Below are 25,978 nucleotides of genomic sequence, written 5' to 3'. Positions count from 1 at the left end.
GAAATCAGGTCAAACTGAATCCCAATAAAGGGTGCTCTACCATATGTGCATTCAGAAAATCATTTCCTCAAAAGTGTGGTAGAGTAACTTGGAGAATCAACTCTAGAGTCCCAACATGCAAGTTCAAATCTCAGTTCTGCTACAGTCTACCCACACGGTCACCTACAAATTCATAAATTCCAGCGTCTTATTTTCCTCAGCTCATCTCCATTTCTATAACCCTATCATGGGGACTAAAGGTAAAATAAGGCATGTGGTATAATTCCTAGACTCCACTATGGGTGTAAGCTATTAATATTCCCCATTCTTCTCTCATTGTATATTGATGGCTGTGTGCTGGGCACTGTTCTAAGGATTGTGGACAGAGTCCTGCACAATGCAAGAGAGGGCTTACTCTCATAGAGATCTGACAAAAATGGGGGTAGTAAAGGAGGCAGAGAGGGAGGGAAGGAGATCCAGTGCTGAGTGCTATGAGCTGTTGTAACACCGTATGACAGTGACTGTGAAGCTATTTGGGTGCTAAGGACAGGAACATCTGAGACAGAAGCAGTGACAGTGAGACCTGTAAATGTGAAAGGCATGAAGATGTCAGCCAAGCAAGGGCAGGAGACACACCTCTCCATATGTCTGTGAAGCTGTTCTCAGGGAGGTAAACCAAGGAGGGTGATGTACCCTGAATACAGGTGGCACCATCCCATGGGTGGGGCTGAGGTCATTTAAAGGAAAGGGGGAGGGACCAAGAAGTGTTAGCATCATCGCTCTGCTTGCTCACTTCAAATGCAATGTGACCAAGACACAATGTCTTCAGTCACCTCACATTCCTACTGCCATGTCTTCCCTGCTGTGAGAGTCTGTTCCTTCTCAAACCACAAACCAAATAAATCCCTTTTCTTATACATTGCCTTTTGCCAGGGATTTGGTCACAATAATGAGAATCAATGAGCACAGATGGACAGAATCCTCATGGCAGGTTCCTCAACTCAGCTCTCAGGCATTAGGGATGGTTGACTCCTGGTCATGCAGGGGCTGCCCTGTGAACTGTAAAGTTTTATACCACTTTTAGCCTCTACCCACTATCTACTAGAGATGGCCCTAGGTGTGGCCATCAAAGCCATCTCCAGCATTGTGAAATGTCAGCATCACTCCTGGCTGAGACCTACTGCTTTACCAGGGGAGCTGGCAGGGCTTGCTGGTGAATGAGTACAGCAAAGGAGAAAATTAAGACAAGAGAGGGCCCGGGGTTCATTCCTAAGTCTCTGATAGAACAAGAAGGGAAGATCATCTCAAGCATTCTGATATCTGGCCCTCTGTGCCTTTGGATCAGCTTCTGAGTTTCAATGCCATTCCACTTTTTTCTCCATTCACATGATGTACAATGAGTCCCAGCTGTACCTGACACCAGGAATGGCAGCCTAACTTCAACAACATGAAATGTAAAGGAGACACTCATGCACATGTCATACAGAGAGACACGTGCTTCACAAAAGCCCCTGAGAATGAGCAGGAACAGGAAGGGAGACATGACTCTCTGCTCTTGCGGGGAAACAGGGACAAATTTGATTGACTCCCTCGTCCTTGGCAGAAAGGCACTTTGCACATAGGGAAGGACCATATGCAAAGGGCTGTGAGACAGGGCAGTGGGAGGAGAACAAGAAAGGGATGTGCAGCCAATGGGAAATGCTGGGCAGGCTAAGGAGATTTTACAAGATACTTCCAAATCTCACTAGATTCTATATGTGATCTGGGAGCTATCGAGATTGCTGTTAACTCCAAGTCCTTATTCCAAATAATTAAAGACAAATCAAGACAGACTTTTATGGAGAGCTCAACAGGCGTCCACCTTAGGGCTGGAAACTTCCCTGAGAAGGAACTTGTTCTAGTTTCATCCTTGTCACTGTGATAAGACACAACTTAGAGGAAGAGTTTATCTGTCAGGTCAGAAACTCAAGCAGGAACTGAAGCAGAAACCATGGAAGAATGACTCACTCACTGGCTTATGCTTAGCTAGTTTTCTTATAAAGCTCAGGCCTACCTGCCTCGGGATGGTACCACCCACAGTGGGCTGGGTCCTGATATGGGCTATCAAAAGCACATATTCAAGCATAGCAAAGGAGAAAGAGTAGAACAAGCAGAAGTCGAGCCCACAGGAAAGACTAGAGGATATGAACAGGCAATTACTATAAGAATTCCCAAGCCTGGGTATGAAATAGACTGACCCAGGGAAATATGTCACAAGCCTCTGGCCCCACCCAGACCCATGAGGCAATCCTGTGCAACCTGTCTCCAGTCTACCAGGGACTCTGTCAGAAAGCATGGAGCAGGGCACTGCTTGTCAGTGTGGTGCAAAAACTTCCTAAGGCTCATATGAGAGCTGCTGCTTACAGAAGGCCTAGAACTATTCTGATGCAGCCAGCTTACTCCCCAGGAAACATGGACTCTCTACCTTGAGGTCTGAGGTATAGACCTCAGGCCCACAGCATCAGCAACCATCTGGGATATCAGCAATTGTCCAGGCTGCTGCTGCACAGTCAGACAATCAGCCTTGTCCCAGGCCTATTGAGCCAGATTCTTCAATTTAAAGAGCCCTCCCCACAACCCCAGCTTCTGAGTGCTCATATAGCTGGGATACCAGGGATTGGGAACTGATGTCAGTGGCTAGAAATGGGTCAACATCATTAGTGCACAGTGCCTTGGGATGCACTTGCTGTGTTTGTATGTTTTGAGGACGGTTCATGTATGTATACAAGGAGGTCAGAGGACAACCTTTTTGTTTTGGATAGGGTCTCTCACTGGCCTGGAATTTCAGTGTGTAGGCCAGTTTGGCTGGCCCACAAGCCTCCAGGGATCTTCCCGTCTCTGTCTGCCATCTCACCATTTGCCAGGATAACAGGTGTGCTGTGCATATCTGGCTTTTTACAAGAGTGCTGTATTCAAACTCAGGTTCTGATGCTTGCAAGGCAAGCACTTTCCCAACCGAGCCAGTTTCCCAGCTGTTGATTTTTACAGGAAATGGCATCGCTGAGGGAAACTCTCATCAAGGTTCTGATGCTTCAGGCCCCTGCTGCATCCTCTAGAACTGAGAAACACTTAGGACTGACTTCAGATACTGATCATGTGAGCTCTTTTTTGCAGAGGGAATATGTTCTATAGGATTTTGCCTCTAATCTCCAGGGATCCCTAAGACCCTCCTCCTCAAAGACCAGCCATGCCACAGACTCACCTGCAGGGGGCAGCATAACAGTGGTTCAAGCTCACTCTATCTGTAATGTCTGCATTCATTTCTTGGCTCCACCTAGACCAGTTGCTGCAAAGCTTCAAACCTCCACCTATATAAAGGGTGTGTTGGTGGGATTTAGTGGGGCAATTTGAATTCTTAAGGAGATCATCCATGCAGAGCACTGAGCAGAGTGCCTGACAGACAAAGTTTCAGCGACATTTACATGGAGGCACTCTGACCCCACAGTTCTACAATTGTGCTCACTTTTTGCATATGAAAACCATTCAAACTCTATCACAACATGTGTACTGATATGCCAGAAAACCATTCTGTGTTCCCACATGGACAATCAAAGATATCCGATACTTAGAGATGACCAAGTCTCTTAAGAGTTGAAGAAAATAAGACCTGGAAGAACTAGAGTGGCCGGGGTGATGGTGCGCACCATAATCCCAGCACTCGGGAGGCAGAGGCAGGCAGATCTCTGTGAGTTCAAAGCCAGCCTGGTCTACAAGGGCTAGTTCCAGGACAGCCTCCAAAACCACAGAGGAACCCTGTCTCAAAAAACAAAAAAACAAAACAACAACAACAACAAAAAAAAACTGATCACCTACAGCAAGAGCTGGCTCCCTACACAAAAGTAACTAACAACCACAGGCTAGGATCCTTTGGTGTTCCCAGCTATCCCCTACATGTGAACATCAAGGCTGCCTTAGCTACAGCCAGTTGGGGAGGGCTACATGTTCAGAGTTGGTTGAGCGGTCTGCCACTCCCCCTGGAGCAGTGCTACCCATCATGGATACCCCTACACTCCTGGAATTAAATACAAAAGCCACTGAAGCTGCCAGGAGCCCACTGTTCCTGGGCACAAAAGCTCCTCATTGGCCTCTTCCCCTTTCTTTAAATTTAAGCAAAACATTAGGGTTTAATGACAGAGGCTGAGGATAATAGGTATCTACATAAAAGCTGATGGGGGAGGGGTGTCGCAGAGTTCTCATCCCTTGGAATCCAAATTTTCAAAAGAATGGTTAATTAACAGGCTGGAATTGGGGATGAAGCAGTAGGAGATAGTGTGGAGATGGGCTGTTAAAGCAAAACAATCAAGTGATCCATTTAAAAGTCTTGAAAGACATTATGTATGAGAGGGTGTGTGTGTGTGTGTGTGTGTGTGTGTGTGTGTGTGTGTGTGTGTGTGTGTGCGCGCGCGCGCGCGCACATCTCCCATGTACCAAGAGCTTACTGTGCTTGCTGCTGGGATAACTGAACAAGATGCATTTAGGCCCTTCGCCGGCCATGCTAAAGCTTCTATTGATGTGTGAGAGCTAGAGCCCATGGGCCTTTATTATATCTGATGCTTACAAGTCACAGGTAGAAAAGCACAGTTCTGTGTGAGCTGGGTAAAGAATGTCTACCCCACCTGGAGACAGAGGGGGAAAAGGTTTCTAGGAGGGAATAGCTATAGGGTGAGGGATCACTCTTTTTAATCTACTGAGACATAGATCTATCTATTTATTCATCAATCCATCCATTGATCAATTGATTAATCCATTCATTCACCCATCTTTTATCCATTCATTTGTCCACACATTCATCAGTTCAATCTGTCCAACAGTCTGTCTATCCATGAATCCATCCATTCTTCCATTTCACCAATGATCTGCAAATATACTCATCCACTCATCAATCCATGCATTGATTCATTCATTTATCTATACCCGTCCATTCATCAACATAAGCATCTACCCACCCGTCTATCCACATTATTTTGTTTGTTTGGCTTTTGACTGATTATTTTCAAGACAGAGAGGCTAAGCTGATCTGGAACTTGCTATGTAACCCAAGTTAGCTTCCAACTTGCAATTCTCCTGCCTCTGCCTCTGGAGTGCTGGAATTACAAGCTTGAACCACCAGGTATGGCCCATATTTTCTGTGTATGTAAATGTTCGTGTACACGCATGTAGCTGTGCACACATGTGTGAAGGCCTGAAGATAACCTCAGATATCATTCCTCAGGTGTTGGCTACTTTGCTCTTTTAAGAAAGGTTCTCTCTTTGGCCTAGAGTTTGCCAAGTAGTTTAGAATGGTCCTGAAAGCACAGGGATCCACTCATCTCTGTCTCTATAATGCTATACCAGGCTTTCTCTCCCTTTCTTTCTTCCTTTTTTAACAAGCCAAAACAAACAAAACGAAAATGCATGGGTTCAGGGTAACTGAACTCGGGTCCTCATGCCTGCAAGTACATTACTGACTGAGATATCACCCCCATCGTGGCACACGTGCCTTCAAAGCAGTTGCTGTTTTACAGTTCTGCACTCACGCCAGCAGAGAATGCAAAGAACTGCGTAATGTCAATCCTGTAAATAATCAGTATTCCTGGAAGGGGCTGGAGGGCACATTTCTACTTAGATGGAAAGGAAGGCTCAAAGAAAAACCGCATGCTAAGTTCCAGGCAGGGTCAGGAACAGCACGCAGCCTGCTCCCTGCTGCTCCACTGGAGCACACTGCCCACCCTAGAATTCGCTCCCAGGCACTGTGTTGTTTTAAACTGTTTGTTTTGTTCTGATTTTACTCAAGCCCTCTTGCATTCATTCGCAGGGTAAACAGGATGCTGCTCCTCTGTAATTTCCCTCAAGGCTGTCCTTAAACATGAGACTGTAAGGATGACTGTTGATTGGCAGGAGAAAAAAGTCTGGCAGAATTAGCAAATTAAGTGATGACACCATCTGCCTTTGTACTTCTGTCTGCATTGGAAAACAAAATACTTCTGAAACGCAGAAGTCGAGGGAGGGGCTGGCACAAGACCAAGGGATATTAACTAGAGAGCCCAGGGAAAGTGGGCCCCATGTCTGCATTGTTTTCACAGTTGTTCACATGTGCCAAAGTGAGGGCTGCATCACAGCACGATTATTTAATGTGCAGCATATGTTTTCTTCTTAGACACACCTTGCAGGATGAAGGGCAGAGCCAGAAGCCGATGGACCCTGGTCCTTCAGTGTCTGGGTGGAGTTAACTTTTAGCAATGGAGTCCTAGCTTCTCCTGGGAGCCTCTTGAATTACAAAACCCATAGCCACCTAATACTACAAGCTTGGGCAGGGCCAAGAGCACTAAGGAGAAACTGCCCTCCCCTAGTGGGGAGGTGGGTTTGAGGGCTTCTTGTTTTAAGGATGTGTGTGTATGCACACGTGTGGGCGTACATCCACATATGAAAGGCAGAGCTCTTCATCACATGTCCTCTATTGTCCTCCACCTTGTTGTTTTGAGACAGTCTCTCTCACTGAACCTAGAATTTACCAATTGGCTAGCCTGGCTTATATACACATAAGACGAGAGCTCTTAACGATACTCCAAACCATCTGTAAGGAGGATGGGCCTGTCTGGGATCTTCTCTTCAGGGCTCTTGAAAGGGATCCTGGAGATGCCCAGCAGTCGCTCTGATGATCAGAACAGTGCACTACAGTTGCTAAGGCTGCCATCCATGCACACTGTGCCATGCACGGTGCCCACAGCATCTATTTCCTGACACAAGCGGAGACACTGACCCAGCCACACAGCCAGACAGGACCACAGTGGGACCTGAAGCACTAAGGAGCAGAGCAGTTTCTATGAAGAGGTGACTGTCCACACCTGCGACAGTCCACTGCAACTTTGAAAGTAGCTTTGGGCTCGTTATAAGGAGCAAATGTCGGAGTACTCCTGTGCTCTGAGAGTTGGACTTGAGCTCTGTTCTGGAAAGGGACAATCATGGCACTGTGTTTGGGATCCCAGAATGTAGAAGGACATTAGAGAGAGAACAAAGGGCTGCTTAGGGAGCGCAGTGAGAATTCACCGTGGATCTGCTTACCACAGAACCCTCAGCAGAAGAGGACCAGTGTGCAAAGCTTACTCATTTTTTTTAAATAGACATGAAGCTGTTCTGCTTGAAACAGGAAATGGGTCCAAACCCAGAACTCCTACCACCTACCACCCTTCCTCCCTTGGTGCCGCAGAGGCCCAGTATGAAAAAGCAGTGTCAGGAATTGGAAATGAAGCCCCACCAGAGAGGCTGAATCCCACTTTATCCTGGCCATTCTCATCTATCTGCACTTCTGAGATTGGGGCAGCTTTTCTCTGTGTGCTTCCTGTTTCTTCAACATCCAACGACGACCAGCTGTGTTTCCTTAAAGACGATGATGAGCTTATTAATAATGATGGCTGATACTCCACAAGAGACAAGTCAAAGGACCATGAGACTTTGTTGTAGCCTTCCTGACTATTTAATGGGTATGAATATATTAAAGCTCTACCAGAAATGTCCCACATAGGCTAATATTTCAACTCTTGGTCATCAGCTACAGTGGGCCTGAGGTAGGGCCTAACTAAAGAAGTGAGTCACTAGGGGTGGGTCTTATGGCTAAGCTCGCTTGTGCTCCCTGGCTTGCTAGCGCTCTCCCTTCCTTCTCCCTCTTCCTGACTGTAGAAGCAACATGACCAGCCACCTCCTTCCTACCACCATGCCTCTTCTGAATTGATGGACTGTATCCCCTTGAGCTGCAAGCCAAAACAAACGCTTCCTTAAGTTGCTTGAGTCAGGAATTTGATCACTGCACTGAGAAAAATAACTAATATTAGACAGAGCCTATTTCATCCTTTCCCCCATTTCATAGATGAGGAAACTTGGGCATAGAGAAATTAAAACATGTGCAGTATACATAAAGAAACAGCAATGACCCCAGGATAGTTCATGCCAGGCTTGGCTACACTCATACATACCACATGCCTCTTCCCATGAAAAAATTGTTAAGTTAGAAAATAACAACCACCCCTGATCCCTTTTCCCAGGGATTCCCACTGTCCTTGGGATATAATCGTGTTGCCTTTACTTGTTGAGCTTTCCAGAGGCCAGGCACCTCTTGCTGAGAATTTCATTTCTGGTTAGAGGAAATCATTTTCTCTCACAAGAGAGTACTAGGGATCCATGACTGAACCTTAAACACAAAACAAAGAGCGAGGACATGAGGTCACCATCAGGTCCTTAACAGTGTTCAGGATGTACTGCTTCTGAGGGCAGTTTCCTGAGGGAGCTGTCACTCACCTCCCTGCACCTGAGAGAAATGACTGTGTTCTGGGCATCCCTTCTACCTGCATATCAAAGATGCAAGGTTTGTCTAAGATATGTCCTCATTCATCAAGACTGTCAGTCTACCTAGGAGACCTGGGCTCAGCATACAGTGGGCACCCCCAGCTCAACTGGACTCAGTGTACAGTGGGCACCCCCAGCTCACCTGGGCTCAGCATATAGTCTGCACCCCCAGCTCAACTGGACTCAGTGTACAGTGGGCACCCTCAGCTCACCTGGGCTCTGATCAAGGTGCAGACTCTTAGGTGCCCTATTTGGGGAATTTCATTCAAGCAGGCTTTGCTTTGAGTCATTCCTGTGTGTATATTAACAAGTCAGTCAGATGTCCTGCCAAGCGCATGCAGGCTGGGGACTGTTCCCAACAGCTGCTCGCTCCAGGTGGCAAACAGGATAGACTTTCTTTCACTGTTACTCAGGAACAAACTCAATGAAAACTTTTATTTTTCTTTTTTCTTTTATTTTTTTTAGTGACTTCATGCTGAGCAGCTTCATGCTGAACTGTCAAGATAACTCTGAAATATCCTTGTGTTCTTCCACAAGATGTATTAGTCATGGCAGTGTAGTTAGTGTGGTGACTGTCAGGTGACGGCAGGCAAGCATTTGAAGCTGTTTTACCATGACACTTTTTCAGGAGAATCAAAAATATGAGGCAATGACAGGAATTGCAGCAAGCATTATTGAAGGCTGGCAGAGTGACAGGCATTGCTCTAAGAGCTCACAGGGAGTCAGTCTTCAGAAGCTGCTGATAGAGGAACTACTTGAATCTCATGTTACAGATGTGGTACGTAAGGTACAGAGAGGTTAAGTGGCTTGGTCAGGGCCACACAGCAGAAAGTAGTCAAAGATCATTTGGTCCTCTCCTGGGATTCTATAGCCCCAACTCTTGACTGTCAACCACATATTCTCTTGGCAGCTCCAGGTCCTATACCATCAACTTAGTAACTTCCTTTAAGCATCTTTGAAACCCTTCCCTCTTCCTTCCTTATCCTTAGGAATGACTTCATGCAGAGCTAAATATCCTCTGGGCTTTATTTTGCTTTTTCTTTCCATGAAACTCCTTGGGTGTCCCTCAGCCGTGTGTTAAAACCTTGACATGAGGACATTAGGTGTATATCTTTTGAGGGTGGAGCCCTGCAGTAAGATTAGTGCCATTCAAAAGGGTAGTGAAGGGGTGCAGGAGTGATCACTCAGCAGTTAAGAGTTAGTGTTATAACTCTTGCAAAGAACCCAAGCTCAGCTCTCAGAACCTATGTTGGGTGGCTCACAACTGCACACTCTCTTCTGGATGCTCTGTACCGTATGCTCATGTACACACACGCGTGCGCGCCTACTCACTCACACACACACACACACACACACACACACACACACACACACACACACACAATTTCTATATAAAAATGAAGACTTAAAAGGAGGATTGCTGGTTAGTTTTTGTCAATGTGACACAAATCTCAAGTAACTTGGGAAGAGAAAAATCTTAACTGAGAAAACTCCCCCAATGAGATTAGCCTGTGGGCACATCTGTGGAACATTTTCTGATCAAAGAATGACAGAAAGGGCCCAACCTACTGTGGGTGATGCTACCTCTGGGCAGGTAGTCCTGGGAGGTAATAAGAAAACAGGCGGTCCCCACCATAGCCTCTGCTTTAGTTGTCCTAGGTTCCTTGAGTTCCTGCCCTGACTTCCTTCATTGATGGCATCTGGCCTGTCAGCTGAAATAAACCCTTTCCTTCCCAAGTTGCTTTTTCCCATAGTGTTTTATCACTCTGTCCCCCACTTTTTTCCAGTGAGGATGTGATAAAATGCCTTCAACTTACCACTGGGAAAAGGCCTCCCTACAACTCAGCCACATGGGTAACCTGAACTTGACTTTCACCTCCAGAACTATATATAAGGCATACTCTTCTGCTGTTTAAGCAACTAGACAACTGCATCTTGTCACAGCAGCTGGAGTGAGTTGGACAACACTCCTTGCTGGTGCATTCACCCTTTCATTCCAGGCACAGGGTAGACTGATGTCACCTTCAGCAACACTCTCTGCATGCCCCATGTAAGCCCAGATGTCCCTCTTCTGGGATCTCACAGCACTCAGGCTCATCCTGTCCCCAACATAGGTCATTCCCACTGCAGATGCCTGTTGACTAACTTGTTCCTCAGTGCAGTTAGGCCTCCTGTAAAACAAGGTTTCTTTGCTTAGCATTTACCTCTAGTATCATCAAGTGCCAAGTACACTGTAGGTTTCCTATAAGTAGTTTTTAAGGGATGCATGAACACGGCTCAGCAGTGGTTGTAGAAACTTGGAAAACATGCCACTCAGATTCAACCACCCAGCTACTGCCACACTCAGACCAAAGCCCTTTCCTTGGCCATCAACTCCAGAACTATATATGAGGTATACTCCCTTATGGGCTGCTCATGCTAAGGTCAATCTCTGTGAGGCCCAGAGATTGCAATGGCACCTGTGGACCAAGGGCTCCCCCCGAGGCCTGGGAGAACCATTCTTAAATCCATACTGTCATCCAAGCTTCTCCCCACTTACCAGAGCTGCCACCCCCTCCTCCTTCTCTTCCCTGTCCGTCCTTTCTCCTTCCTGACTCCTTCTCTTCCTCTTCCCTCTCTTTCCATAAATGCCCAGCTTACTTCCGCAGTCTGGTGACTTTCCCAGCACCTTTCTGCTGCCCCCCCCCCAAGGATGGCTCTTGGACACCAAAAGCATCTTGGTGTTTGCAGTGGCAAAGTCTGTATCATAACCACTGCTCAAAACACACTCTCAAAGTTGAGACAGTCAAAGAGGTTTTCCTTCAAAACCAATACCCTTGCTACTATGGACCAAGAATGTTGACATAATCACAAAATTCCCATCCTTGAATCTAATGTCAACATGAGGGTGAGCTGTGAGGATATAGATCCCTTTAAAGGATAATGTGAGTAAAGGAACCTTAAAAGCAAAGCAAAGGGCCAGGCCACAAGTGGTCACCATCAAGTGACTTAGCTCTTTTTCCAGGATGGATTGCTTCCAAGACCAACATCTAAGACCTGTTAAGACACCACGCACTAGCCTGCACCTGAGTGAAGGTGTCCCTTCTATATCACTTATATCAATGGGTTCATTGGGTGACAAAGGGATTGGTGCCCTTCTAAAAAAGGACCGAGGAACATGGTCACCCTTTCCATCACGTGACATAGCAAGAAAATGAAGCAACACAATAAGCCATGAAGTGAGGCCTGACCAGATACCACCAAGTCTAACATTCAGATACAGATCCTAACATACTCAGTCTAACATTCAGATACAGATCCTAACATACTCAGTCTAACATCAAGATACGAGCCTTCTTGATCTCCAGAGCTGTGAGAAATCAATGTTTACAGCAGCTCATGAGTGGACTAAGACCCAGCACACTGGGAAGACTGAGTGAAGAAATGGAGAAAGGGCAGAATTCTACCTCCATGTCCATCTCAAGAGAGGCTCCAGATGGGTTCAAAGGGCAGAAGGGATGGGGACACAGCATCTATGCCTTAAATCACAGCACCCACCCATTACTACACTGATACATTGTATAGAAACATTGAGCCGAACCCTTGCAGACATCTTCACCAATACTTTCTGCATGCCCCAGGTAAGCCCAACAAGAACCCCCTGTTTGTTCTATACAGTTCATGAAGAGGCAGCCTCTCCCAACTCCATGCTAAGAGAAAAATACACAGATCTATTCATCCCACCTCCTTCCTGGGCTGTATCACCTGATCCCCAAAGGCGAGTCAGAGAGCCCTTCCATCTGCCAAGAGCCACTAGGAGGCAAGCCAGGTTTCAGATCCTGCATCTTTCAATCCCAACCTGAATCTGGAACTTTAACTGTCTGCATCCCCACCCTCATCCTCCCAAAATAAAGGGCCTGGGCAGCAGGAATAAGAATCTCAAGTACATGCAAATTCCTTGCTCGAAAGGAAGACAGGCTCTGTATTTTAATTTGGAATTCATTGGTATACATGGTATACGTGTGTGTCACCTGCTTCCGTCCCTGACCTTCCCACCACCAATTCTAGAAAACACAACAGGCTTTTGTTCTTAAGACATTGCTAACGTCTCCTGGGACTATGCCAAGAGTCAAAAGTTCCTGAGCTACTTTCTTAAGAGGGGTTTAGTTATCTTATGACCTCAGGGTGCTCCATTTCCACCCTTCCCAATCTAGATCACCAGAAAACCAGCCTTCAAGAATTATTGCCACAAAACTCTAGTTCCACCCCCCAGCCCTGCCCCATGCAGGAAGTCATGGGTGCTGTGTGCTCATGAGCAACGGCCATGAGCTTCTTCATATCCAGAAGACAGCAACCATCACACTCCTCATCATCCTTTGGTCCACAGAGTCCTATCAGACTCTTCCATGATGTCCTCCTGGGCTTTGTATGGAGTCACATTTGGGCCAAACATTCAGTGGTCACCGATTTATCAGCACTTTGACCAGGTATGGGTTCTCACACTGGCCTCTGCCCATTCTAGGAAGACTTCTCTGATGAAGGCTAAGAGATGCATGAGTCTATAATCATAAGAATAACTACTTAGAAGAGAGTTTTAGGGCATGTCCACTTGGTTGGCCCCAAACTCACTGTGTAGACCACTCTGGCCTTGAACTCAGAGATCCCCCTGTCTCTGCCTCCAAGTATCAGGATTAAAGATATGAGCCACCATCCAGACTAGCCACAAGCTTTTGATCGGTTCTATGGGTGTCAGACTCAAGACACTCTCCCTGGAGTGGGAGAGAAAGGAAAGGAGGGACATGATGGTGGGAGGAGGCTGGTTGCAAAAGGGAGTCAGTGGTAGGGGAAAGGGATGAGGGAGGAGTAGGGGTTGGATGTAATCACAGTGCATTTTATGGAGTTTTGACATTGTAAAAATAAATTACAGACTCTCTAGTCATGTGTCTGCATTATAAGAAAGCAGCACATTATCTTTGTAAAATTATTTTTTCTCATCTGTTTCTAGATTTAAAAAGAATCCATTAAGCAATTGCACATGAGCTGTGTCACAGCCCGAAGTATGAGTCTGAATTAAAAAATAAAAATAAAAACACTATACGGTCACAGCCCACAGCCTAACTCGGGTCTGCAAAAGTAGTCTGGATGTGCCAGGAAAAAGAATTTTGTTTCTGTGTTCTGTGATTTTGTAGCCATTTAAATTTTATTAGCAATTACCAGGCCTGTTACCACTGAGTACATTCTACAGTTACAGCCAAGTCCTGGCAACTGGGAGCATGCCCAAATGACAAGTGGCCCAGGTGGACCTGGCCACACTTACTCCAGATGCACTGGAATGTGAACCCGACCCTCACTATGAACTGTTTCGTTAGGCTTCTCTTAAGCAGCACAGGCTTACAGTAGTGGAGCTTGTTGGAAGTGGGACGGGGGTGAGGTGGGATGAGGCAAATTTCAAGGATGACACTACACTGCAAAGCTCTTGGTTGGTGACAATGCTGGCATTTAAATTGGAAGTGTCATGACAGGTCCCAAAGGACAGCCTCCACTTAGGAGGGATGCAGAAAACTGGGAAGTTCTTGGTCAGATTTTAGTATATCATGTCCAAGTCTCCCTGTCATCACCAGAATAGGGCTAGAAGGGCAGGGACAGGAAGCTTTAAAACAATAATAATAATAATAACAATAATAATAATAATAATAATAATAATAATAAACTGTGCACAAATTATTCTGTGATTAACTAAGAAGTTGGTCTTCTCAGAATGACACCAAATGTGGTAAGCCTCCTGGATTTATCTCTAAGCCCCTGGAAGCCTTAACTCCATAGACTCAGTTCACCTTCTTCCCTACCCAGAGCCTGGACCTTCTGTCTCAGCTCCAAGAGAGAGGGAACAAGGGCTCCTAGTAGAGAGTCATTCTTCTCATCTTCCAAGTGGTGGGAGATGATCCACTGGGAGCTGAAAAACCCAGCCATGGATGTGGGTCCTTCACCTGGGCCTGAGTTATAACCACCTTTGGGCACCCCCATCACATGTCCAGTTAGTCTACTTCCAGCATATAGCTCTGGGGAAAAATGATGCTATTTCTGCCCCATGTACTCTGAATATTCGTGGTGATTTTCAAATCAAACAGTTCACCTTCCTTAACTTAGAATCTGAGTAATTATCCAATCTGCCTTTGATGCCTGAAAGAGAATGCAGAAACCTGCATTAAATGCTCTGGAAACCCTAGACACCTCCTGTTGTAATTTAAGAAAAGCGGTGCATGAGAGAAAGATGCCATGCAACAGGGTTCAAGCAGAGGGTTTTTTTTTTTTAATTAGAGAAAGGGATCATAAAAGGGGGAAAGGGAAGTGGGGAGACCAGCCTCTGGAGACAGGAGCAACAGGAGAGAGAAAGGAAAAAAGGAGAGACACAGAGGTGGGGTTGGGGGGACAGAGAAAGGGGGAGAAAGAGGAGAACAGACAGACGGAGAGAAAGAGAGAAGGATGGGAGGTGAGCAGGGCCCTTTTAAAAGGGAACACAGTAAATATGCACAGGTGGTGCTCTCTTAGTGGCTGCAGCTGAGGGTGTATCCTGTCAGAACCCCAAGGACAGGCCAGTACGATGCCTGAATACTAACACCTCCTTCTACAGGACATGATGTATCCCTGGGGAAGGGAGAGATAGGGAAGTCGACCACACTAAATATCTGAAAGGTACGTGGTGCCCACACCTTCCTGTATATTCTCACTGCCCCACTCCAATTTCACAGACAAATGTTGAGCCTACATAAAGGACGGTGGCCAGCAAAGAGCAGGTGCAGAATCTATACCAGAAACGTGCCTCCTCTGCCAACCACAGTTCAATTAGTGCTCAGCAGCAGCTGCTGATGGAAGGGTGTGAAAGTTTGGGGCTCCATTTTGTCCTCCCCAAATGCCCATGGGAGCTGAAGGGACACCAAGGCAGTGTCTCGCCCAGGCATCATAATTCCATAGGATGGAGCCAGGATTTGACATAGGCAATGTGGCTACACAGCAGGCCTCTCTCACAGTACATGCCAACCCACATCCTGCCAGCCCAACACCCTAAGGAAGGCATATACATATGGTACATGTTTCTGTTGGGAAATGTTCAACATCTTTGGTTGAAACATCAAATTCTACCATTCCAATATGTCACTGATGGCAGAGCAGAGCATACCACTTGTGGTGACTTAAAATAGGAATGGCCTCCATGGAATCATGTGTTTGAATGCTTGGCCTGCAAGGAGTGGCACTATTAGGAGGTACAGCTTTGTTGGAATAGGCGTGGCCTTGTTGGAGGAAATGTGTCACTGTGGGGGTGGGTTTTGAGGTCTCATATATGCTCAAGCCACACTCAGTGAACAGTTCACTTCCTGTTGCCTGCGGATCAAGATGCAGAACTCTCAGCTACTTCTCTGGCACCACGTCTGCCTGCATGCTGCCTTGCTTCTCACCATGATAATGGACTGAAAAAACTCTGAACTATAAGCAAGTCATAATTAAATGTTTTGCTTTATAAGAGTTGCTGTGGTCATGGTGTCTCTTCACAGCAATAGAAACCCTAACTAAGATACCACTGTTTTATGTGCCACTAAGCACTAAAAACACTGTGCTGGTCACTCTAGGGTCCCATGTTTTTTTACTCCATCAGAAGTGCAGAGGGGGCTACCCATCTTACAATTACAGCCATCTTGAAGGTGTTCACATGAACAAGAAGTTGAAATGAAGCATAGATGTGGAGTGTGGAGTCTTTGGAAAGTGTAGATTCTAATTTCATATCTCTTTTTTCTTTTTCTTAAACAAAGCTTGATAAGCACAATCTTTATGTGTGAACTTCCATCTTTAAATATTAGCAGCTGGCCCACATTTTTATTGTCCTGAGCAAGGCAAACATACTGGACTTAAAAGTCCTGAACTGACTGGGACATTCAGGTGCAGCCATCTCAGAGTGTAGGCAGGGCTGAAGGGCAGAAAGCAGGCGACAAGTGTGCCTCAGCTATAGCACCGCACCTACCCGAGGCTGTGAAAAGCACAGCTTTGCCAGGCTGCCACACTCACCAACTAGCATGCTAACTGCTTCCTCATCACAGAAGTGGAGAAGTCAAGATGTTCCAGCTGCTAGAAGAAGAGTATAATAACCAATTTAAATATATTTATATTTAGTCTATCCTCCATGGAGAACACACCAGCCTCAACCCTCGGACCTTGCACTTCTCGCCTCCAAATATGTGGAAGAACACATTTCTGCTGCTCTGTGTCATCCAGTTTCTGATATTGCATTGTGGAAGTCGTAAGAAACTGATATGCCCGGGGAGATGGAGAGCACTTCGTCTTTTTTACTTTGTGAAAAATTGCTGGCATTTGGGGTGGGTGGGGGACCACACACACACACACACACACACACACACACACACACACACACACACACACACACACACACACACACACAAACTACAAGCCTGACAACCAGAGTTGTTCATATTTAGGTAACTAGCAGGTCCTACCTAGGAACGAATGATTCTAACAACAGAACTAAGAATCTTTTCTCGTTATGGGCTGAACGGGCATTGAAATGCACATCTAGCATAGAAAGACAGTGTTGACAGGGTTGCTGCAGCAAGTTTTAGGATGGCTACAAGCCAGTGTGTGCAGTGGAAAGTCCTCACATACACAGGCGACAAAGCTGAACACTATCACCCAAATCCACTTAGGTGCTAAACGTCACGAAGCTCCAGCAGAGCTGAGGACAAGCTGACTACAGCTACTCTGGAATTGGGGACCAACTCCAGGTCAAGTGAGGCTGAGACTCTGGGAAGAATGCAGAGGCAGCACCTTTGAGCCTCCCTGCCCTCTTAGTCACCCAGCTCACCTCAGCCTGCAAATATTTGTTTGCCTCCTTCTGGCACCAGCTTGGGTATCTAACTGGCTCTCTGGAGTACTAAGCTGAAGGGCATTTCAACACTGGGTGGTTAAAATACCAGCAAAACAGGTAGAAAAGCCACCTAGAATTTACTGAGAGCTGCACTCAGGTCAGGCATTCAGAGTTGGACAGTATACTATTGTCCTGGGGACAATACCTATCGTATAAGATCAGCTCCTTTCTGACAGGCACACTGTGTAATGAATGTTTTGAACATGCCCTCTGGTGAAGGTGCACAATGGTCCCATCTCATAGATGTGTAACTGGTTGCTGAGTAAAGTACAGTAGTATCTAGAGTCTCAGAAGCTGTGGGAATCCAGCATGGTCTGGCTCTCAAAGCCTTGTTCTCAACTATAGACTCTACAACTGCACCTTTGGGATAGAAGAACTTGAAGGTCCGGACATAACTGAGTTACCAGGGGTATTTAAAAACAAACACACAGCAAAAGAACTCAACAGGAAAGAAAGACCACACTAGTGAATGCACATGGGTCAGCATGAAACCACAGTCAGTTTCTGGGCCGCTGTAAGGGCCACTTCTGCTGTCAGAGGCTCAACTCCTTCAGAAGCCTGTGGAATTCAGTACTTCACTGTGGCTGGCCAGAGTCAAGACCTGAAGGAATAGGGACACTTCACATGTGACACAGTAGATACCCAAGCAGAAACAGAGAACAGGGCCGTCCCTGAGAGGCTGGGCAAGAATGGAAGGTCAGTAAAAGAAGACCAGTGTCTACCATTTCTGGATTGGTCACAGGAGTGCTACAGCTTTAGTGGTCCCTAGGGGATTGAGCAGATTCCTTTGCCAGGGCAGCCATTATGAAATTCCACTAATGGAGTGGGCTATGGAAACAAGCTATTCTCTGGAGGCTGCACAGCAGGATCAAATGGTCACCAGGGCCTCATTCCCCCAAAGATCCTGGCTAAATTCCCTCCCTCACTTCTTCTAGGGAACACCATGGCATTCCCTGACTGGCAGTTGCATCACTCCAACCTCTATCCCTATTGTCAGACGATATCCCTCCCTCATTTCTTCATGGTATCTTCTTAGGACACCATTCAGATTGCAGCAGGGCTCACTTTACTATGGTGTGACCTCATATTAAATATTCACACCTGCAGTGACCCCATTTCCAAGTTAGGGTGTGTTCTTGGTACTAGGATTTAAGATTTGAACATACTCTTATGTTCCAATCACTGAGAAGGCAGAAGGCAATCAGTGCCTGAGAAAGCCAAGTTTCACAAATATAGAACATGCATCTCTAGGTGACAACTTAAAACACAAAGGTGGTGGTGGGTCCGTAGCTATATTAGTGTACTGGGGTGTCTGTAGGAAAGTTCCACAAGCTGAAAATTTTCAACAACAGAAACATATTTTCTCGTAATTCTAAAGGACGGATGTCCAAAATCAATTGTCTATATAGAGCTGGTGTTTCTGAGAGCCACAGGGGACAGATCCAGGCCTCTCACCTTGGCTTACAGATGGCTCTCTTCTCCCCACAGCTTTACATCATCTTCTTCTCTTCATATCTGGATCCAAATTTTCTCTCTTGGAAGGACTTCAGCCATAGTGGTTTAAACCCACTCTGTGATCTCATTTTAATTCAATTATGTCTTTGTGATGTTTAATTGTGATTGTCAACTCCACTGGGTTAATAAATGCCTGAGAGCTCAGTAAAGCACACCATGGGGTACATCTTGTGAGGGTGTATCCAGAGAACATCAGATCATGCATTCTCTGACACAATCAATGGAGTGATCCCACAATGAATTCATAATGAATATGATGTCCTTACCAACAATGATCAAAGGCAGAAAGTGAGGCTTAGCTAGAAAAGGTCATTGGGGATGTGTCTCAGGGGTTATATCTTGCTTCGGCTCTTCCTGTATTGTCTCCTTCTGCTTCTTGGTTACCATGATGTACAGTGCACTTCTCTGCCATGCCTTCCTCTTCATGATGGCCTGAACCCTCTAAAAAGATGAGCAATAAACTCTCCTACCCTTTTATGCTATCGGATATTGGGTCACAACAGCAAGAAAGGTAACTAATACATTCTGTTTAACTCCATCACCAAACAAGTTGAATCCAGAGGCACCATGCCTTACTCTCAACTTTAGATTGTGGCAGGTTTCACAACTTGCGTCAAAACATGGTAGTATGGCAAATTTTGTTTTGATTCTGCTGTAGCTACATCCGACAATTCATTGAGAAGTTGCCTGCCTTCCCTGGCCACAGAACGCCAATGGTCACCACCCTGAAGCACACTGTATACAACCCATGAACATGCTCTGATTCCATGACCTTTACACCTGTGTTACCACTAGAAGGTACCTTGGTGAAATAGACAAATTCCTGTTCAAGCTTGGAAACTCTGTGCTAGCTCAGAAGAAGATGGTTTAAAAGAAAGCATTACATGTGGTGCCACCTAGAGGCAGAGGTCTAGGACAGTGACAAACAAGAAAGAAAGAGCACCCCCAGCCCTTACACTTCTGGGGGATCAGGGTTCCTAACCTGTTGCTAAAACTTCTAGACTCTCACCATCACACCTGAGCAATGTGTAAGCAACAGCTGGGTACACTGAAGGCAGATGGAATTTAAATTCCCGAATTTGCACCTACTTTCCCAGATCTCTGGTTTTGGAGATTCACTAAAATGTTTTCATTTGACAAAGTCTTTGAATTTCATGTCCCACTGGCTATACATGCATCCACCCATGAATAATGATAAAAGTCCTCATGCATGACCAAAGACACTAATCTATGCAATTTTCCCAAGGAGAAATAAGCCACCTTGTTGAAGAGGAACCCAACATTCAAATCTCTCCCCAGCTTTGTTGGGACTCAGAGATAACAAAGGCCACCCCATCAACAGGAGGTGGCACTTGGCTCCAGATGTTTGTATCTGCTTTATCACTGTGAATGGCCCTTTGCTTTTAAGAAGAGGTTTCAGAGGACTAAAGGCCATCTTAAAAATCATTATTGTAGAAAAACATTATTGATGTTTTGAATTATTTCCCCTAAAGTTTTGATCCTGAATGTCCCCCATAAACCCAAGTGTTAATCTTTTGTGGCAGGATCAGAAGGTAATGGAACCTTAAGAGTGCAGTTAAGAACACTTGCTGCTCTTCCAGAGGACCTGAGTTTGACTGCCAGCATCTATGTTGGGCAGTTCACATCTCCATCCCTCTGGCCTCCACCGACACCTGCACACATGCAAACACACAGGTGCACACATCCACATAGAATTAAAAATCATAAATCTTTAAAGAGGCAGTCTAGTGCAGGCCTTGAGCCACTGGGGCTGTATCCATGAAGGGAATGATGAGACCCCAGACTTTCCTCCTCATTCTCTTTTCTGCTTCCTAGTCATGAGGTTTAACCTCACTGTGCACTCTCCCATCATGACATACTATCTTCTACAGGCAACAGAGCCAGCTAGGTCCTGGATTAAAACCTACAAAAGTGTGGGCCAAAATAAACATTTTTTTCATTATAAGTCAATGAACTCCTTGTATTAGTTATAGGAATATCTAATAATTATAACATGCACAGTACAGATAATATATTCCACAAGATCCCATTTATCCAGCTAGTGAACACCTACAGAGATAAACAAAAAAGACCCCTGGGAGTCTCTGATGGAGAAAGGCTATGGGGTCTTATTTTCTAGGCCAACAGGCAAGCTCTGTGTATTGCTCTGCCTCTGTGACAACAACTCCTTCCCAGAAAAGCTTCTGTGACAACCTAATGAGTTAATAAGATGTAAAGTGTCTGCTTTAGTATGATCCCTAGGATACTCAGGCATATACTCACTCACTGTAGCTCCCTCACAGTAAGTGCATTTTCCTGAAATGTGTCTCCCTTCATTTTATAACCACAAAAAAAATCGGAGATATGAAAGGCAATTTGAATAAAATGATCACTACAGGCAATCCACTAATGAGGAACAGAAATATAATAGAAGCATAGCAAAACAAGTCCCTTCCCCAGCTCTAGGAGGGAGGTCCTTAGAAGCATTCTGCAGTAGAGTTAATGCCCATCAGGCCCAGGTGAGAATTAATTTTAGTTCATCAACAGATACTTCACAAGGAAATACAACTAATAACTCAACCAATAACTAAAGATACAAGCATTCTACCTTGTTAACTGAAAAAAATAAAATGTAAAATACAAGAACTGTTCTCAACTATTAGACAGGAAGAGGGAGTTTATTTTAAAGATATTACTCAATGCTGCCAAGACTAGAATAAGTCCTAGACTTCACTCCTGGCCAGTGAAAGCAAACTGGAACAGACCTTTAGCAAAACAGATGGGCAGTCTGTGGGCAGAAGCAGGAAAAGCTCCCGCCCTTCAGCGTATTTCATTTCTGAGAATCCAACTCAAGGAAATGGGGCAAAGCCATCCCCATCGCCATGCCCGCAATGCTGAAGACTCTTCAGTAGTGGAAAGCTGAACAAGAATAACATAAAGGGCTGAAGGTGAAACTCAGAACAGACATTTGCTTGGCACATGTGAAGCCCTGGGCTCAAAACCAAGCAGTACCACAAAACAAGATAAGAAATAATAGCATATCAGTAACGTGATGCCAAATTAGTGGGTTATTACCTAGGCATTAAAATAATAGAGAAAAAAATAGGAAGATGACAGCATGATACAATGTTACATGAAAAAAAATGGAAATAAAAGCTAGAACCTCCACGGTGAGTACAAGTGGGGCAAGGCCTAAGTGAAAGTTTCCAAGCTGCTGAGTGCGTGTAACAGAGACAGACTCTGATGCAATTCTTTTCTCTTCTCCTTTCCCCTAAATTTTACAATGTGTGATTTTTTTTAACCTTGATGATAGAATTTCTTATTTCTCAAAATGTCTTTCCTTTACTGTAGATATGAAAGAGCTGGTCACAAGACCACGTCCCGGCCGGGCATTAGTGTTACACACCTTTAATCCCAGCACTCAGGAGGAAGAGGCACGTGGAGCTCTATGAGTTCCAGGCCAGCCTGGTCTCCAGAGCGAGTGCCAGGATAGGCTCCAAAGCTACACAGAGAAACCCTGTCTTGAAAAACCAAAAAAAATAAAATAAAATAAAACCACGTCCCACCACGAGGCACCTCTCCAGGCTCCTCCATATCCTTTAAAAAAGGGCAAAGATTCTCAGCCTCTTTTCTAATACATTATCTTCTCACTGCCAAGGCATCACAGACCTCTTGCCACCATGACCTCTCAGGAGTTAGAGTGGCCACCTCACCTTCCCTGAGGCAAAGATTGTTTCAAAGAAACTTCTTTCCAAGGAGCTGGCACAGTTTCTCCACTTGCCGCTCCCAGAGAGAGTGAACGATTCACCTCAGCCCTCAGCCCTGTGCCACTGGCTCAAGCTGAACCTACCATGCATTTCTGTCACCTACATAGGAAGTTTCTTAAATGATTCTAAACACAGTGATGAGCAAAAGCCAAAAAGCAGAACAGGGTGGGAAAGATAGCTCTGTGGTTAAGAGTACTTGCTGCTCTTCCAGAGGACTGAGTTTAGCTCTCAGCATCCGTGTCAGATGGCTCCCAAGCATCTGACTCCAGTACCAGAATAGTTGATCCCCTCTATATCCATATGCAAACATATACATCTACACATAATTAAAAATAAATCTTTTTTTTTAAAAAAAGACATGCAATAGAGCATGGCTAAATTACAGTGCACATATCTTCACAAAACAATTATTATAAATACATAGAAATATGGATAATGTTAAATAGAAAAAGCAAGGCATGGGTTGGGGAGATACCTCCATGGTTAAAGCTCTTGCCAGGCAAACATGAGGACTGGAGTTCAGATCTCCACCAGTAACTTCAGCCTTGGAAGGCAGAGAAAAGAGTAGCTCAGAGCAAGCTAGCTAGCTAGCTAGCAAAACTAGCCTTGGTAGTACTTTGGATTTAACTAGGACAGTCTGCCTCAATGAAGAGGAAAGAGCAATGGAGGATGACTCCAACATCCACCTCAGGCCTCCACATGTACATGTACATACATACCACACACACACACACACACACACACACACACACACACACACACACACACACACACACGAAAATAGGGGAAGGAAAAGAAAACCACACAATCATACCCTTGTGACAACTATTTAACATAGTTTGTGCAGACTGCCCAGTAATTGTTCCTGCACTCATGGCACATAGGCAGCATGCTGATGCTTTCAGCACATAAACCAAGACATCACCAGGGTGCTCACACACTTCCAGACATCACCAGGGTGCTTCCTGCTCTCACTGGGAGAGGACAAAACTTGAGTCTTATCAAGGTAAAGAACTTTCTTTAATCCCACCAGTAGATTCTACATTAGAATATTCTGGAAACATGTCTAAGATCACATATTCCCCCAAGGACGCAGGAGAGGACCATGTTGGAGTCTAGATGGTCTGCCTCTAAATCCCACGCTCAGCTCCTAGACTGGAGAAGATTATGAAAGAAAGTTAAAGTTCAATTTCTCTTAGAAAAGGGACTTTCCCCTTCCCTTTATTGTCTAAACTTTCAAGAGCTGTTTTCTCAATTTAAAGCAAAAGCTAGGTGGGTAATTTAAAGCAAAAGCTAGGTGGGCAATGTGTCTGTAGGTATAGTAAAAAAAAATTAATTATGTCTGGATCAAAAGACTAAGCAATGCCTGCTGGGTCTCTCCCACACTTGGGGAGAAGAGCAGACTGGAGGATAGCCAGGCATGAGTCTGCTCCAAACCAAACCAAACTGCTCCAAGTAGCTGCTGGCACAGCCCCCTTTTCTAAAACATTCTCTTTCCACTGCCTCTTCCCATTTCTTCATGAATTCTAATATACTAGGCTGCACCCATGAAGGCAGAGACTTCCAGAGAAGTCAGTAATGTCACTGCTGCTACTGCCAGAGGTGGGGCTGGACCAGCTTAATCCTGCATTCCTTTACACACTTGTGGGCTGAATATTGCCAGCCAGCTAATGACAGTCTATATCTACTGCTGTTCAAAAGCACACGGTGCCCTGAACATGGCAACTCTATACTCTTATAGACTGTTTAATGCTCCTTAAAGCTCAGCCGAAGACAAGGCTCATACATTCTATCACACTTGAAACTCAATTTAAAAAATGTTAGATTTCTAGAAGTTTTAAAGTTATGCTAGAAGCAAGGAAACAATGAAAGAGACCTAATGCTTCTCAAAAAAAAAAAAAAAAAAGCAGTTTAGGAAAAAAAGAAAAGAATAATAAGAAGAAATGTATAGGCCTAACAATTTAATGAGATAAATCACATGTAACAAGATTTAATAAGCCTCCAAGTCTCTCTAGTTTTCTTCTCTGCAAACCTCTGAAGAGGAGAAACAGGCATGGAGGACACTGTACCCCACACCAGGTGAGCGGTCAGCCTCAGAGCAGGCAGCTTGTCTGCATAAGCACACCATCAGCAAGGGAGGATCTGGCTCCTAAGCCCGAGCTCCTTCCTGTGCATCAACAGACAGAACCTCATACCCCAGGAACAGCTCTGATAAACATTCAAGTTCTTAGCCTCCCAGCGCTTTGCCCTCAGCTGGCTCCCATAGTCACAGCAGAGCCAGAACAGAGTCTCCCTGACACAAGTGCCACATGGCGTGGCTCCCAAAGTCTATGAAAGAGCAAAGATGTATGGCTCCATGGCTGTTGCCCATCAGATGAGCCAGAGCCACACCTCCTGATGCTGCCTACCTGCCAGGATGCCAGGAGGATGACCCAGAGCCAAGCTCACTGTGCTGAGACCAATTAAGAGGAAGACGAAAAGACTCTTCAGGGTAGGGAGGATGGTCACTGAACTGCACTGTCCGAGCTGCCTCCTTTCCTGGCGATCATCCTCAACCCAGACCTTATGCAGGTTTCAGAGCACAAAATGGGCAGGAGGCTAAAGAAGGAGGTGGGGTGGGGAGGACCACAGAGACCATACCACACTGGTTCACCAAAAGAGGAAGGGGCCAGTGAGGGCCCAGGCCTTGACCATCTACAGAGAAAAGGAGGTAAGGCTGCATAGGTACATGAGCTGAGAATCCACTCAGTACAGGATGCTGACATAATATTAGTCCACAAAGAATCATTGAGAGAATTCTACCACACATTCAGATAGCCTCCAGCCCTGGACCAAGGCAGCCAGATATAGTCCTTTTGACTGAGAGGCATCCCAGAACATAATGCTTGGTTCTAAAAGTAAGGGTAGCATCCAGGGAAGGGGATGCTCTGCTCACCCAAGCAAGAGCTCTCCTACCATATTACACTTCTGCACAGACCACACTGCTTGAAGACAGGCGGAAAGTTTGCTCACAGCAAACAGGACGCAAGATCCAAGCCTGACTGGACCCCCTGCTCTTGGCCTAGAATTCCGCCCTTCTCAACCCCTGCCCATAACCACAGGCAGCCACTCACGGCATTCCTTCTCGTCACTCTTGTCGAAGCAGTCAGGCAGCCCGTCACACTGCCAGGCACCCGGAATGCATCGCCCGTTGCTGCACATGAAGTTACCTGGGATGTTGCACTCGTTGGTGAAGTTGTTCCCAGGGAGCAGCTGGCTCTCTGTAAGAAGGAGAGAACAGGTGGTCAGAGGCACAGCCAAGGGCCTGAGCCATGGCCTAGCTGGAGAGACTGATGCTCAGCACAGGTGAGACTTCCACTGGGTATCTTTGCTTCTCTGGCTCTGTTTCCACACCAATGAGATGTACTTATACCTCGGACCACCTCTGTACAAAGATGCTGAAGAACTA

At 45.6% G+C, this 25,978-nt stretch overlaps 1 protein-coding gene across 4 annotated transcripts in view; it reads right to left on the bottom strand.

The window, feature by feature from the left end:
- Ldlrad3 (low density lipoprotein receptor class A domain containing 3) overlaps positions 1–25,978 on the bottom strand; it is a 231,216-nt gene that overhangs the window by 135,386 nt on the left and 69,852 nt on the right. For 3 of the 4 annotated variants that reach the window (XM_027422394.2, XM_027422393.2, XM_027422395.2), the window contains one exon: positions 25,644–25,790. In XM_027422394.2, coding sequence (XP_027278195.1) covers positions 25,644–25,790 — 147 coding nt within the window. The remainder of the gene's footprint in view (positions 1–25,643; positions 25,791–25,978) is intronic. The other variant, XM_027422397.2, reaches the window with a different exon arrangement.

Source organism: Cricetulus griseus, chromosome 6 (genome assembly GCF_003668045.3).
Source record: "Cricetulus griseus strain 17A/GY chromosome 6, alternate assembly CriGri-PICRH-1.0, whole genome shotgun sequence".
Classification (NCBI taxonomy): Eukaryota; Metazoa; Chordata; class Mammalia; order Rodentia; family Cricetidae; genus Cricetulus; species Cricetulus griseus.
Note: the sequence above shows the minus strand (reverse complement) of the source record. Positions and strands in the feature narration are given on the sequence as shown.